The sequence below is a fragment of the Austrofundulus limnaeus genome, unplaced genomic scaffold (assembly GCF_001266775.1).
Source record: "Austrofundulus limnaeus strain Quisiro unplaced genomic scaffold, Austrofundulus_limnaeus-1.0 Scaffold235, whole genome shotgun sequence".
Classification (NCBI taxonomy): domain Eukaryota; kingdom Metazoa; phylum Chordata; class Actinopteri; order Cyprinodontiformes; family Rivulidae; genus Austrofundulus; species Austrofundulus limnaeus.
In genome coordinates, this window is record NW_013952637.1 from 564,293 (window position 1) to 580,624 (window position 16,332).

General features: G+C 39.9%; 1 protein-coding gene across 1 annotated transcript in view; it reads right to left on the reverse strand.

Annotated features, from left to right (window-relative positions):
- Positions 1 to 119: 119 nt before the first annotated feature.
- The window catches only part of fam204a (family with sequence similarity 204 member A), a 22,127-nt gene continuing 5,914 nt past the window's right edge, over positions 120 to 16,332 (reverse strand). Inside the window, exons 5-7 of the mRNA XM_014019901.1 lie at positions 15,251 to 15,340; positions 338 to 447; positions 120 to 248 (exon numbers count right to left, since the gene is read on the reverse strand). Coding sequence (XP_013875355.1) covers positions 197 to 248; positions 338 to 447; positions 15,251 to 15,340 — 252 coding nt within the window. The 3' untranslated portion in view covers positions 120 to 196. The remainder of the gene's footprint in view (positions 249 to 337; positions 448 to 15,250; positions 15,341 to 16,332) is intronic.

The window sequence follows — 16,332 nt, forward strand, 5'->3', positions numbered from 1 at the left end:
GTGGGCGCCTCAGGAATTAATTTGAATCCTTCGTCCTTTTTTTTTTCTGCTCTCCAGATTGGTTTCCTGTCAGCAGCCCACACGCTGCTGCTGGAAACTGTAGAAACGCAGAAAATAAAACAAATGTTTAAAAACTTCTTTTTTAAATTAAATTCTGTTTTTTCTGGAGGAAAGAGACGCTCCGCTGCCGCCCGGGTCACATGAAGCCCATGTTGCTCTTCGTCTCCCACCGCTGCTTCGCCTCGAACCTGAAACACAAACAAACAGGAAGTAACTGAAGAGACCGGTCCTGAAGGGCGGCGAGACGCACGAGGACGAGGACAGAGACACGTCCTACCCCCAGGACATCCGCTTCTTCCTCTTCTGTGCTGCCCTCGCTGCCTCCTCTTCCTCCTTCTGACGGACAAAATCACGACAACCGACGGCCTGAGAGATCTTTACTGCCAGCTGAGGACAGAGAGACACACAGGTGGACAGAGAGACAGACAGGTGGACAGAGAGACAGGTGGACAGAGAGACAGACAGGTGGACAGAGAGACAGACAGGTGGACAGAGAGACAGGCGGACAAAAAGACAGACAGGTGGACAAAAAGACAGACAGGTGGACAAAAAGACACACAGGTGGACAGAGAGACAGACAGGTGGACAAAAAGACAGACAGGTGGACAAAAAGACAGACAGGTGGACAAAAAGACAGACAGGTGGACAAAAAGACAGACAGGTGGACAAAAAGACAGACAGGTGGACAAAAAGACAGACAGGTGGACAAAAAGACAGACATGTGGACAAAAAGATAGACATGTGGACAAAAAGACAGACAGGTGGACAAAAAGACAGACAGGTGGACAAAAAGACACACATGTGGACAAAAAGACAGACAGGTGGACAGAGAGACAGACCAGGTGGACAAAAAGACAGACAGGTGGACAGAGAGACAGGTGGACAAAAAGACACATATGCGGACAAAAATACAGACGGGTGGACAAAAAGGCAGGTGGACAAAGAGACACATAGGTGGACAAAAAGACACATATTTGGACAAAGAGACAGGTGGACAGACAGAAACAGACAAATGGGGACAATAATCATATTAATTTAGTTCCATGTAAGCAGGACAGTTTAATATTTAAAGTTGACATTGGTTTAGTTTAGGTTCTAATTGTAAACAAAGTAAATAAAAACTGAACTGTTTGTAATACAAATAATAAAGTTTAAATGTTTTTGTTCAAACTTGAAGAGAACTTGATGAATAATCTGTTGGAGCTCAGAGCTGCTGTCAGAAATGACTCGAGTTTTGGACGTTTACGTGTCGCCTAGCCGAGGTGGCCATCTTGAACAGTGCTAACCTTCAGCGTTTTCTTAAAAATCATCTCAAATTCCTAATAAAAATCAACTTTTTGTTACATTTTATTTTCTTTATTGTGAGTATAAATCATCAGACTAGACAATTAGAAATATTGTGAATCATTTTATTATCTTTATTATTATTTTTATTGCCACGGAGGTGAAGCAGGGTTGTCTGTTCGGACCGCAGACGTGAAGAGGACGACCGTGACTCCAGGAGGAAACAAATCCCAGAGAGGCGTTGTGAAGCAGAATAATCCCAGTAACCCCGGTCACAGCAGAAACAAAAGAATCAAATCCTGACGCAGGAGAACTTTGATAAACAACTTGGAACAATTTCAACCCATCTTGGGGTAATTCTCTGTAATATTTAGAGCACAATCAGAGCGGGAGAAAGTCTTAAGGTAATGAGGAAATGTGTCACCGCTGTGCCACTTGGAGGAAGAAGAAGAAGAAAAAAACCTGCTTAGAAAAAAATGTTTCAATTATAATTAAGTGGGATAAAGTTTATTAGAAAGACTGAAGCTAAAATATCTCCTAATGCATGCTGGGATTAAGCAGGTCGGAGCGAGCAGGCAGGAAAAATTAAACTCTAAAGGCTTTTTATCGCCACATTTCAGGAACCAAGGGTGTAAAATGTTCTAATTTGGGATACATTAAAAGCCATAAAGGTCTTTCAGAAAGATTAATGGTACTTTGCTCGGATTTAAGATAAGGGCTTCGGCTGGCTGCTGGTACCGGGGCCCGGCGGGGCCCTGAAGGCATTCATCTATACAGTCGCCGGGAAGATTTGTAAAAGCATCTGAATAACCCGGAGCGGATGCCGCGCCGACGCTCTCCGGTTCTGTTCACCGTTTTTTTTTAAGGTTTTAAATTCCTCGAATCGTGTTTTCTCTCGGTGAAAAGACGATCCCGCGAGTCGATAAAAAACACTTCAGGGTTCGAGTCCAAGAGGCGCCGGGATACACGTCGTTACGACAAACCCCGGAACAACTTGAACAACCGCAAAAATAAACCTGAAGGCCGAGGGCTGCATGTCGCCCGCAGAGCTTTACACCTAAACTTTCTTTATAGCGTTGAAGCTGTTTTAGGTCATTTAAAAATAACGTCACAGTTAATGTCGATTAGCTGCGGTGGCCATCTTGACTCTAAAAGTTAAAAAGTTGTAGATAAAATTTACTTAACTTAATTAAAATCCAGTCAGTAGTTCATGAGATATTTTGCTAACACAGACAGGGTGGATACCATTATTTTAGGCAATGATGATGCACACTGTTGGGATGACTCTCAGCTACTACCACAACAAATTTTAGCTCAATATCTGTAAAACTGACTGAAATTTAATCATTTTTGTGTGGCTGTGGCCGCCATTTTGAGGTACATTGTCTGATTTTTTTTTTAAACTAGAGTTTAATTAAAATTTGTTTTGTGGTTCATGAGATATTTTGCTAACACATAGACAGCACTGACATTATTTTAAGAAATAATACTCAATACTGTGGTACTGTCTTGAGGTACATCCTGTGATTATTTACCAAAAGTTCCATTAAAATCCATCCTGTTTTGTGAGATATTTTGCTAACACACAAACAGAGTTGATATTATTTTAGGTAATAATTCTTCATACTGTTGGGATGACTCTGAGCTACCACCACAACAAATTCTAGCTCAATATCTGTAAAAACGACTAAAATTTATTCATTTTCGTGTGGCTATGGCGGCCATCTTGAGGTACATCCTTTGATTATTTCCCAACAGATTCTTTAAATCCTGTTCTGTAGTTCATGAGATATTTTGCTAACACAGACAAGGTGGAGAATATTATATTAGGCGATGATACTGCATACTCTTGGGATGACTCTCAGCTACTACCACACCAAACGTTAGCTTAATATCTGTAAAACTAACTGAAATGTAGTGGTTTATTGTGTGGATTTGGTGGCCATCTTGAGGTACATTCTGTGATTATTTCCAAACATTTTGTTGTCTTATGAGATATTTTGCTAACAAATATTATCAACTATCTGCATGATGCTGAATGGGTTTAGTTTGTTGTTTTAAAATAAACATTTTAAAAGCTTAATCCACTTTTATGAACTCAATCCGCTCTTTTTTTAAGGAATATCTAGTCTCTCCTAAAACATTAAAGGTCTTTAATTTTCCTTGAATTTTTTTTTTTTGAGCAGTTTAGTCTCCACTCCCTGATTGTCTTTACTGGAGCTTAACATTAATGTCAACCGAGTTACCTTGGAGACAGAGCAGATCAAAGAGACAAAAAACCCTCAAATGTCTGATTAATCAAGCCTGCAAACAGCTTATTTCTTTTAGCCTGCATGCAAGTATGAAAATGAGATTTTGAGAGCCGTACATTGTGCAGATTTGTTCATTCTTATCTGAACAAAGCCAGCGGCAGCTTATTTCATGGATCACTGGCACCGTCAGCGCCGCGGCGCCGAGCAGGTGACGGCTCCCCTTTCTGTGGCCAGAACAAAATTAGCAAAAAGTCGGCACAAATTAGCCTCTCATATTTTCAGTAATGTGACATTATTTTTCATTTACTTTTTTGATCCACTTTTGAGGATTTTTCTACCCCCCCCTCCCCGTCCCTCTGTGCGGCGTCTTAGTGCCAAATCCTTTCACGTCAGAACGGAAAACAGGAATAAGAGGGAAAAAGACAGGAAAACCTCCTGCGTTCTTTGTTTGCGTGGCTCCTGAAAGGCAATTATTGCCCCATTCCTCGACGTACTAAGTACAATTAAACATCCATCATGGCCGTGTTTTCCCTCTCGCAGCAACGACCGGTCAAATAAATTAAATAATCAAACATAATCTGCACTTTATTTCCCCATACTGACTGTTAATGGGTCTTTAAATAAAATACTTTATAAGCAAAATATACTGTACATATATGCATTTGTTTACCAGTAATACAAGTGTCAAAATCAAGGTCTGCAGGCCAAACGTAGCTACTGGTAACATGCTTTTCTGTCCCCATTGATAATATTTTAAATGTAAATTTGGCGCCCAACCTGTGATAGACCAAGTCTTTAGCCTTAAAAACTGAGTATACATTTTTGATTATTTAAATTTTACCTACAAATAATTTCCATTGTATCCATGTGTTGTTGTCACGATGGGGTTAGGATCCATTGCAACTTTCTGACATTCTGATAACTTTGATATAGTTTAGAAAACATTTGATATCGTTGGGGATAACCTTTTACATAATTGGGGATAACTTTGTTAGTTTGAAATAACCTTTGATATAGATTGGTACAATCTTTGAAATATTTTGGGATAGCCTTTGATACAGTTTGAGATAGCCTTTGATACAGTTTGAGATGACTGATAAGAGTTTGGGATAGCCTTTGATACGGTTTGAGATGACTGATAAGAGTTTGGGATAGCCTTTGATACAGTTTGAGATAGCCTTTGATACAGTTTGAGATAGCCTTTGATACAGTTTGAGATAGCCTTTGATACAGTTTGAGATGACTGATAGAGTTTGGGATAACCTTTGATACAGTTTGAGATGACTGATAGAGATTGGGATAGCCTTTGATACAGTTTGAGATGACTGATAAGAGTTTGGGATAGCCTTTGATACAGTTTGAGATAGCCTTTGATACAGTTTGAGATGACTGATAGAGTTTGGGATAGCCTTTGATACAGTTTGAGATAGCCTTTGATACAGTTTGAGATGACTGATAGAGTTTGGGATAGCCTTTGGTACAGTTTGAGATGACTGATAAGAGTTTGGGATAGCCTTTGGTACAGTTTGAGATGACTGATACAGTTTGAGATAGCCTTTGATACAGTTTGAGATGACTGATACAGTTTGGGATAGCCTTTGGTACAGTTTGAGATGACTGATACAGTTTGAGATAGCCTTTGATACAGTTTGAGACAACATTTTATATAGTTTGGAATAAACTTTGAAGCAGTTTGGGATAACATTTGATAACCTTTGATACAGTTTGGGATGACTTTGATACAGTTTGAGATGACATACAGTTTGGGACAACATTTTATATAGTTTGGGATAGCCTTTGATACACTTTGAGATAAGCTTTGATACAGTTTGGGACAACATTTAATAACCTTTTATACAGTTTGAGATAGCCTTTGATATAGTTTGGGACAACCTTTGATACAGTTTGAGATAGCCTTTGATGTAGTTTGGGATGACTTTGATACAGTTTGACATGACTGATACAGTTTAGGACAACATTGATAGCCTTTTATATAGTTTGAGATAGCCTTTGGTATAGTTTGAGATGACTGATACAGTTTGGGACAACATGTGATAACCTTTGATACAGTTTGGAATAACTTTTGATATAGTTTGGGATAACCTTTGATACAGTTGGGGATAATCTGATATAGTTGGGTATAATATTTGATATAGTTTAGGATACCTTCAATATAGTTTTGAATTTTTTGTTTTATATTCGCAGACTGTCCCTCCAGAATAAACTCTAAGTTTTTTATTTTACAGTTTTGGGATTGGTATCTTTAAATAAAGACATATCTGAGGACTAATTCTCTGACCTTTGGGAACAAAAGACCCATCCAGAACAATGCTGGCACAGTGTCAGCAGCTTAGGGGCCACACGAAGGGTTAAACCAATAGTTTTCTGCTCATTTGCGTTCGGGTCGTCATGGAGATGGAAGCGACAACTCAAACATGGAGCCACAGGGAGAAAAACACTCGTTAATGATGCAGTTTAAACTGCACAGATGACAGGAAACGTCTCTCTCTGTCACATCTTCACACTTTTTTTTCCTGGAGTCTCTTTTGTTTTATTGCATCATTATAAAAGGCTTTTAGGAAGTGAGCAGCGTAGGATTACAAAAACAGTGGCAATTACCACACATAAAGACAATAGCTGAGTGAAAGATGAGGGAAAAACACGTCTGTGTGTGGATAAATTGTTAAAGCTCCTATTAACAATATGAAATAAATGATAGCTTTAAGGAAGAAATGGTCTTTAACACATTCATAAGTTTCCCATCCAGGAAGCCTCTTCCAATTAAAACGTGTGAGAGGTGGATTAACAAGAGCTATATGGCTTTGCCTCGCTAAATCACCTCCCCGAGCTGCTCTGCTGCATTTGACGTGTAAACGATTAATGACCAGCCTAATTCCTTTATCGCACTACTTTAATGCCTAAATAATGTGGCCTTAGTCAACTTTGGAAAGGAGGGCTGGAGAAGAAAGGAATGGATATCAGATCAGGCAGCTTGTGTGTTATTTCACTACGTTCTGACGGATTGAAGCAGATGGGTTGGAGAAATAACAACCGGTGTGTGAAGGGGAGGGGCTAAAAGATCAAAAGGTCAATTGGTACGTCTAGTATCGTATTACAAAGGGAGGTAACGGGTCGAGCCTTTTGAGGTGTTTTTTTTAATCTTGTGTTCACATGGAAACAGTGTTTAAAGAGCGTTTTATAATACCTGTTTTGTAATATCTTAAAAATACTGTTCTTGTGTAGATCGATAAAACACAACTCTTTGAAAACGATGACGTCATAGCCCTGCCGTTAGCTTAACCAATGACCAGAGAGCGTCCCAGGCTAATATTTATTGCTACGTTCACAATGCAGGCAAAACTGAACTATATCTAAAAAAAACCCAGTTTTTTTTCACCTGTGGTCCAAATCAGATCCAGATCCAACCTCAGTCTGAACGCTCACGTCTCTTTTAATCAGACTGTTGCTCCTCTTCTTCTTCTCCTTGTCATGAACCTGCCGTCTGATCTAAATGTTGTTTCTTCTCCAGGAAATAAAACAAACTGATCTGTAAAAGTTTGTCTGCTCTGTCGTTTATCTCGCCTCTTCTGAGCGGTGGTGGTGGGGGGAGGGGGAGGGGCTTATTAGGCAGCTTTGAACTCACACTTACAATAACATGCTATCAACAGTTTTATAAGCTAATTAGAAAAACAGTTTAATTAATGAGTGACTGGCAATAAAATGGCAATCATGAAAAAAGGAAAGTGAGGGTGCTAAGCTTCCACTACCACCAATTAAGAGCTAATTACAAACAAATTATATATGTGTTTTGCTGTGGGCTTTAATTTAAGAAAAAAAATGCTTTAATTAAAAGAGAAAACATGCTAATTAATTAAACAGCACACAAATCTACTTTGAAAAGTATGCTTTGTCTATCAAATAATTAATAAAACAGAATAATCCAAATGAGATTCCCGGGCATTTGATAAAAGCTTCGGAGCCATTTTTAAAATCCAAATTAACGGGCCAACGTTTAATGTGAGGCGTCCGCAGATACAATACCAGTTCGTTCTCTGATAAATCGCTCACGCTGAAGGAAAAAAAGAGAGAGAGAGTCACCCGAAACTCTCTGTGAGGTAGCCCGTGGGGCGCAGGAAGTCAGGATCTGATCCCGCTAAAAGCGCCGCTTATTAATTTTTTTGATTACAAACAGGAGGCACTGCAGGGAGGGAGGGTTGGGGGGTAAATAACATAAATATCATGAAACCCTTTTAGTTCAGCTCTTTGTTTAAACTAAGCCACCGTGTCTCCGATGACAAAAAGCGGCGCCACCTTTGTTTCGCCGCGATTTTCAAAAAGTGATTTCCTGTCAGCTGAAACACGAGCTCAGACGGCTGACGGGTGTTTAACTCTGTTTATCGATCAATCAGTCTGAGATCAGGTGGGCAGGTGGTCAACTGACAGGTGTGTGATCATCCTTCAAAGTAAAACATCTTTGAATTCAAAGTGCCTGTGACATGTCTATCCTTCAAATACAAAAATGTCAAAGAAAACATCTTTATATTTAAGAAAATTGGCATAACACACATGATTTTACCCATTTTGTCCCATAACTGGCCTATTTTCTTTAGAATTTGGCTCAGCCAAAGTGAAACAGGAAGTGACATCAAAGGGGAACTCATTAAAAAAATTAACTCTCTGGTCTTGGTTTATTAAAACAAAATTTTTTAAATTTTAACAATTTTTCGTTTATGATAGCGACTAAAAATAATTTAAAGAAACATTAGACTCTTCTCTACAGTCTCTGTTGTTAGCTTAACGCTCTGTTTACATGTAGATATTCTCCTTTGACATCACTTCCTGTTACATCACGTTAATATCTCAACAACTGTTCATCTGAGCGATGTGAAATTTGTTTTGCAATATGTTATCAATGTTATCTTTCCAAAAACGCATTTTTGTTTATTAACAAAAAATGATGCCATGGGTACTTTAATGTTAAACCAAACAGGAAGTGGTAACAAACATATGAGAGCTGGAAATCTTTATTCTGCCGTTAAATAATTATCGATTTATTTCGACCTTCTCCATGATGTCTCTTATCTATGGTCAGGTCGTGGAGCCAACCGGTCCAGGAGAGAAAACCAGACCTCCCTCTCCCCCTGGAGGACCTCAAGGTGTTCCCAGACCAGAGAGGATCTATAAACCCTTAAGAGAGTTCTGGATCTGAAGGAGCTCCTCACCTCATCTCTAAGGCTGAGCCTGGCCACTCTACGTTTCAGCTGCTTCCATCCAGGATCTGGTTCTTATGGTCCAGATCTAAATCTCATGACCACAGGTGAGGGACTGAACATAGGCGGACCAGTAAATCCAGCAACACCTCAATCACTGAGGACCAGATTCCTGATCAGGTGCTAAAAAAACATTTAATCACCAAGTGAACTGTTCTTAACATAAAAGCTAACTTAATAAAGAAAAGTCCATAGGAAAGCTAACGAGATTAGCATCATGTTCCTCAAAACAAGTCAAACATTTCAGCTCGTTACTGAAAACAGAGTTCTGATAACGTCTCAGGTGTTCCTCAGGGATCAGAGCTTGGAACCGTTTCATTCTGTTGTGTTACAGACAACGAGCTGAAGTTAGCTGAAGCTTGGTTTGGTCATAGCTGAGACTCGTTCACCAGGGGTGCCACCAAGGAGGGGCCAAGGGTGGGGCATAGGGCTGCTATAAACGATTATTTTAATAATCGATTAGTCGTCGATTAATCGATTAATCGTGGCAGCCCTAGTGGGGCACCAATAAAACATTGGTGCACCCCCCACCCCCCATCCCCAACACACACACTTCAGTTGTGGTGGAAAACCGGTAGCAGGTTGTGATTTAATCATTAAAAATCAGCTGAAAGCTACACAGTGCTCTGTAGCCACTGTTAGCTGTCGGCTGTCTCGTTTCTGCTGGATTGGTAGTTTCTGAGCAGTTCATGTCAGTCACTCCGCGTTACACTAATTACAGAATTAATTAGGCGCAGTTCAAAATAACGAGCGGTAATCAAAGAACCGAGAGCTGGTTTTCTTAACCGGAGGACCGGCACCTTTGAATTCACGACACCTGCTAAGAACTTCTTTTATTACAGTTTTTGTTCCTTAAAGCTTGTGAAACTAAATCTGAGGATCAGCCGACATCCTTAGGAGAAAACCAATCCGTCTGCAGCGAGGACAGGAATAAATTAAACGTTTTTGATTTAAATAAAAATATTCTACTTTAAAAGCTCTGTGTTTTTTTCATAAATTAATCTTAAAACAAAAGCTTCAGCTTTGGGGAAATATTTAAAAGCTGTAATAAGAATAAAAAACATTACTGGGGTTTAAGAAGTCTGGATGAAAGACGACGAATCTGAATTTATACAGAAGCTTCAGAACTGGGTTTAATCAATGGATTTAATGTTCGAATTAAAAAAAGGAAGTGGAGCAAATGGAAATTATCACTAATTGATTTGAAGGAGCTCAAAACAACAAAACCAAACGCGTTGTTAAAAAACTGAAGGTTTGTGAGATAAGAAGGAATCTGTCAGGTGGAGGAGGGACAAACAAAAACCGTTTTATTTTCCTGAAGAGACAAACAGATTCTTTTCCTCTTATTGTTCCACACCAACAACTAATTCAAACATTTTCTCTTCAAAAGAACAGGGTTCGCACAACTTGGTCAACATCAAATTCAAGGACCTTTCAAGGACCTTCCAGGACCTATTTCCTCAAATTCAAGAACCATGCGTGATGGCAAGAATGTTACCAATAAACAGGTTTAATATCATTAAATCCAATGAAAAACTAAACAACATTAAGAAGAATCTTGTCTGCCATCTGCTGGACACTTTTTGTTGTGTTCATATTTAGACGTCCTATTTTGCAAACGCTGCCTTCCTGAAATTTGGTATGCTTGTTTGTCTTTGTGTCTATGGTGTGTAGTGATGTGATTGTGATGCTGTGGTTCTGGGTGTTTGTGTGCTGCAGAACAGGAACCTGCTGTAAAACAGCAATTATGCTGAGTCAGGCTTGATTTTTAATAATCTTTTCCTGTTAAATAAATAAATCAAATCAAATCAACATAGAAGTTGTTGAGTCAGAAACAATGAAATAAAGTGGATTAAAAGTTTACCCTACATTCATATCTACAATTCATGGACATGTAATTATGTCCTGGGAGGTTCAGCAGCTCAGTTTGGGATGTGAACCTGTCCAGATGCTCGGTGAGGACAGGAGAAGCTGTGGTGCTTCACCTGGGCTCTGAAAGACCCGCCCTGCTCTGCTCTGATTGGCTAAAACTATGACTATGGCTCACGTTATTTGTTGAAAGCCACGTCAGTTTACCGTAATCCTGAGTTATCCACCACAACAAATGTATGATTTTTTTTCATTATTTATTTATTTATTTACAGATGATGAAAATCAATTGTGCGAATAGCGAACTTCAATCCCCAAAAAACATTCAAGGACTTTCAAGAACCCGTGGGAAAGAAGCTCTCGTTAACCCTGAAACTGATCCTCCAGACCAGGAGTCCCAAAACATGGATCTTCTAACCTCCTAAATAAAAAACAAAGAATCACAACACCTTGTGATCCGGACGAACAATCGTATCGTCGTTCAAACAGAACGATTTACTGCAGGGCTATTCAACTGGCGGCCCACGGGCCACATTCGGCCAGCGAGTGACCAAAGTTCGGCCCGCCAATTGCTTCATTCATCTCTTAAATCCAAACCCCTGGTTTTCTACTTTAATTACTCTAAGTTATTTTAGTTAAACATAGGTCGTATTCAGACCTGATAATTTGCTCCGCTTTAAACGAAGCAGAGTTCGTTTCCAGTGTTGGTCCGGACCTTTTCTGCAGGTGTGAATACACTCATGCGAACTCTGGTGCGGATCAAACAACCGGACTGAGACCTGCTTTTCGAGGTGGTCTCGGTCCGCTTCCAAACGAACTCTGGTGCGGTTCACTTCAGTTCTCTTCTGGTGTGAATCCAGACCGGACTCTAACTGAACCAACTGCATTAAACATGCACCTTTTTGGACTTCACAGGCCACCATTGCTGAGCTAAATAAACTGAAAACACCCGTTTCTTCGTCTCCTGTTGGCAGCTCAGCTGCAGCATGTTGTGGGTCAGAACACGCAGAGCAYCTCGTCTCCTTTGGGTTGCGGGACACATTTACTGATGCTGCTCCAAAATTAGAATATCATCACAGAACCACCATTAAATTAGCTGCTTCTGACATTTTAAATGAAATTGCAGTTGTACTATCAGCAAAAATGTGCACATCAGAACCGCACCATGCAGGACTTCCTTGTTTTCTTCTGGATCTGTGGCTCAGTCCCGCCCCCATCCTTTTTTTGTCCAATGGGAGCAATGATCGTCGGCCTCATGGCTTTGTTTACAAGTTATAGTTCATTTGCAAAAAAGCACAATGTGAATGCAAACTGCACCAAACAAAAAACAAAAGTCCATTTTTGGTCCGGACCAAACAATTGGACCAAAGGACTTTCCTGGTCTGAATACACCCTTAGACATGTTTGGTATCTACAGAAACATCAGGATCTTGGCTACAAGCTGGTAAAATCCATTTCTATGAACATCCAAGACAATTAAAATTACAATCAGTTGAATATAAAACTATGAAAGTTAAAGACTTCCCCTTTGATGTCACTTCCTGTTTCACTTTGGCTGAGCCAAGTTCAAAAGAAAATATGTCAGTTTTAGGACAAAATGGGTAAAATCTTGTGAATTGTTCCAACTTTCTTAAATATAAAGATGTTTTCTTTGGCTTTTTGTATTTGAAGGATATGCACGTCACAGGTACTTTAAAGCATCAACGCCTTCTTCTTAAATGTCTGGTAAAAATGCAACAAAAACGTACAAATTTGGACCCAGATCTGTGTCAGTCTGTACGTTATTCTTGTCTCTTTCCAGCTGTTCGTTTCAGAAACCCTCTGTAATAAACGGTCAGCTGCAGAGGTTTAATCTGAGGAAACTAACTCTGCGTCGCTTTAGTTCCCAGGGTTTCCACCGCCTCGGTCACTTTCTTACTTCCCCCTGAAGTGAAGTCGTCGCTGACGCTCGACAATGAGCCGCCGCTGCCAAACTGCTGTCACGGCCCATCACGGTTCTGGCAGAATGCGGGAGGAGCCCGGGAAGGCAGGGGAGAACCTGGGCTCGGGCTAAAACCAATCCACCGGCGCTCTAAGAGGCTTTGGGAGAGAGCGGCGCAGGTGCCACTCACAACAGATTTCATTTAACTCCTGCGTGTTCAAAGAGCCTGCGAGGAGAAGGAAACGGGTCTGGTTCTGCAGAACCACGTCTGTTTGGGACCATAAACATGCTTTTATTAGAGAAACAAAAAAACTCTTATTATGAACTCAAGACGGAGGATTCCCAGGAATTAACATCATTTCTGTAAGATTTATGTTTGATTAGGTGTTTTTTTTTAGTAAAGTTTTGTTTATTTATATAATAAATTTTTCAAATAAAACAAAGATAATCTAATTAAACACTAAACAACAGCTCATCCTCAAGTAAACATCTTGATGAGAAAATATTTTGAGAACTGATGACACAAAAGTATTTTCTGGTCTCATTACATCTGAAACTAGCACCACGTTCCAGGGAATAGCCAGACCCAGAGTCAGACACGGCGGTGGTAGTGTGATGATATGGAGCCATTTGGTGCTCAACATGAATCTCCCTGAAGGCAACTATGTGTTCTGCATCCAGACGATGAGCCGAAGCCCAGCAGCCGAAGTCTTCATTAGTTATCGTAGAGCTCGCAGAACCAAAGATTAGAACCAGGTCTGGACTGATTTAATGAGTGTTTCGTTTCCAGTCAGATTATCTTGGTTTGTTATCAACATTTGTTTGACGAGCTGAAACATTCAGGTGTTACCTGACGACAGGTAAGGGTTAGGGGCGTGGCAGGTTTGAAGCTCCAACTATAGAGCTGAGTTCAGGCGATAAAGTTTGTTCAAAACACTGCTTTTGAAACAGAAAGAAAACATTTGAAGCTGAAAAAATAAGTTTTGAAACAGCAAAAAAAAATTGTATAATTTTTGATTATATGATACAAAGGCCTGCCATACTTTAATTACATGAAACAACCACCTGCCATATTTTTAAATATGACAAAACGGCCTGCCATACTAAATTATATGAAACGACCTGCCATACATAGTAACGTGATACAACCGTATATTTTTACTATACAATGCAACGGCTTGTTAGTAATTATATGATACAATGGCCTGCCATACTTTAATTACATGAAACAACCACCTGCCATATTTGTAAATGATATTAAAAAAACTGCCATATTAATAAATTAAAAAAGCCCTGCCCTATCTTTAAATTAAATGAAACAACCACCTGCCACATTTTTAAATATGACAAAATGGCCTGCCATATTTTTAAATATGACAAAACAGCCTGCCTTATTAAATTATATGAAACGACCTGCCATGCATAGTTAAGTATATGATACAACCGTATACATTATTTTTACTATACAATACAACGGCTTCCCATAGCTATTAATTATATGATAAAACAACATGCCATATATTTGCTCTAATGATACAAGTAGTTTTGATTGTTTTTCAGTTTTAGTTTTTTTTCACTTTTTAAAATTATTATTTTTTAAACAAACATTTTGATCCCATTTTAGCTCCATATACAACAAATAAATTTGTCTATTTGAACTTTTGCAAAAATTAAGACTAAATATTAATTTGAAAAGAATGAAGAGTAGTTTTTAGATTAAAATAGTTATTTTTCGTTTCTTCATGTTTTTACTGCACGAAGCCTAAAGGTGAAAGGTCTCAGCTTGTCTGTCTGTGTTAGCTAAACATCTCATCCACAGCTAACGCTCATTAGCTAACACACAAAAACAGCTGAAATTCAGCCAGTTTTTGAGATAAAGAGCTGAAACGTGAGGTGGTAATAGCTGAGAGTCGTTAATAAACTGATGCTCTGACGTTATCCTCGAGGTCAACTTTTTTATTTCTGATCATGAGATGATTTCATTAATTTAACTTCGATACAAAAACCTGTTTTTATTCTGGGCAGATTCTATTAAAATCTTAATTTATTAATAAACCTGGGCTCTGGCGTCTCGACGCGCGGTCGTAAAACAAATAAAAGTTTGACTTTGATGCGGCGCCGGCGTCCAGAAGCAGCACGGCGGCTCTGTGTCTTTTTAACTCCAATTACACATGTATGTGTGGGCGACATTTTATGCTAAATTACTTTCCAACCACTTGATCCTGGACGCCCGCCGAGGCGCTTCGCTCCCAAACTTCAGGCGGTGCATTTAGGGACGCGAACACTTCAAAGGTATGAAACTCCTACCTGCAGAATGATTTAACAGTGGGCTTGAAAGTGATGCAGCCTTCATTAAAAAGCAAAGCCAAAAGTTCTTTAGACACTGCAGCACTTCAAAACTAAGGGGAGGGCTTTCCATTAACTCAATGGAAAAGAGCTGCAGGACTGAAGGCTGGATGTCTGCGCCTCGCCTTTTTTTTTTTTTTTTTTTTTKTTCCTCTCTGTCTTTGCGGCAGAAAACGGCCACGGATCCATTAGCCTGATTTGTCACAGCGGGGAGGACCCCCCAAAGATCTGTTATCGGCCCGACGTACCTCTCGAGTGGCGAGTCTGTCGCTCATCTCCTCCGCCTTTCCAACGTCCCCTTCAGCGACGGCCTCCTCCATGCTCCTTTCTAAACCGGACTGGAAGAGAAAAAATGTTCTTTTTAAGTCGGGAGGAGAGTATGAAGGGGGGGGGGGGGGGGTTAAAGAGTAACTTACAGTCCTGCAGGGCCTTATTTTTAATATGATACCCATTTACCACAAATATGTAGATTCTGCTTCACAAATGAAAACCTCTCTGATTGGATATTAGGGAGGAAATCTCAGAAATGGTGCAGGAGATTACCAAACATAAATGTGACTCTTTAATTACAGATTTTTCATTACAGGACTGAAAAAGGCAGCGTGTGTGTGTGTGTGTGTGTGTGTGTGGGGGGGGGGGGGTCTGACGAGCCTCTGGTTATTGACGGAGAAGTCGGTTCTGCCGTGATGAGCTCGTAGTTTCACTCAAACCTGAATAAATACGCCTGGAAGAGGCTGTCATCGTGACAACTGACGTGTTTTTACATCACTCTTAAAAATATAGAGTTTCAAATTAAAAGCCTGAGTTATGGAGGGAAAAAGCTGTTTGTTTGTAGTCGTTTACATTAATTATTTTTGTTTTATTTCTCCGGTTTAAACAAGAAGGAATCTGGATTTGTTAAAATAAAGTTTAATGTTTGTAAAATAAAAACAGAACATGCTAATCAGCTAATAGTAAAACTAGCTTCTCGTTTAGCATGTTAGCGTTAGCGGGACCAATTAGCTTCAACTAAAATACATTCCTCTAATTTTAAGAATGGTATAGGGGTGCATCAGAGCCTCTGGCTGACACATCTACAGGTTTAATCTGGTCCCATCCAGAACTGTAAACATCTAGAGTCCTCCATCAGTCCACAATGAGACAAGACCTCTAAAACCTGCAGACCTGGTCTCCTCAGGTCCTCCAAAACCTGCAGACCTGGTCTCCTCAGGTCCTCCAAAACCTGCAGACCTGGTCTCCTCAGGTCCTCCAAAACCTGCAGACCTGGTCTCCTCAGGTCCTCCAAAACCTGCAGACCTGGTCTCCTCAGGTCCTCCAAAACCTGCAGACC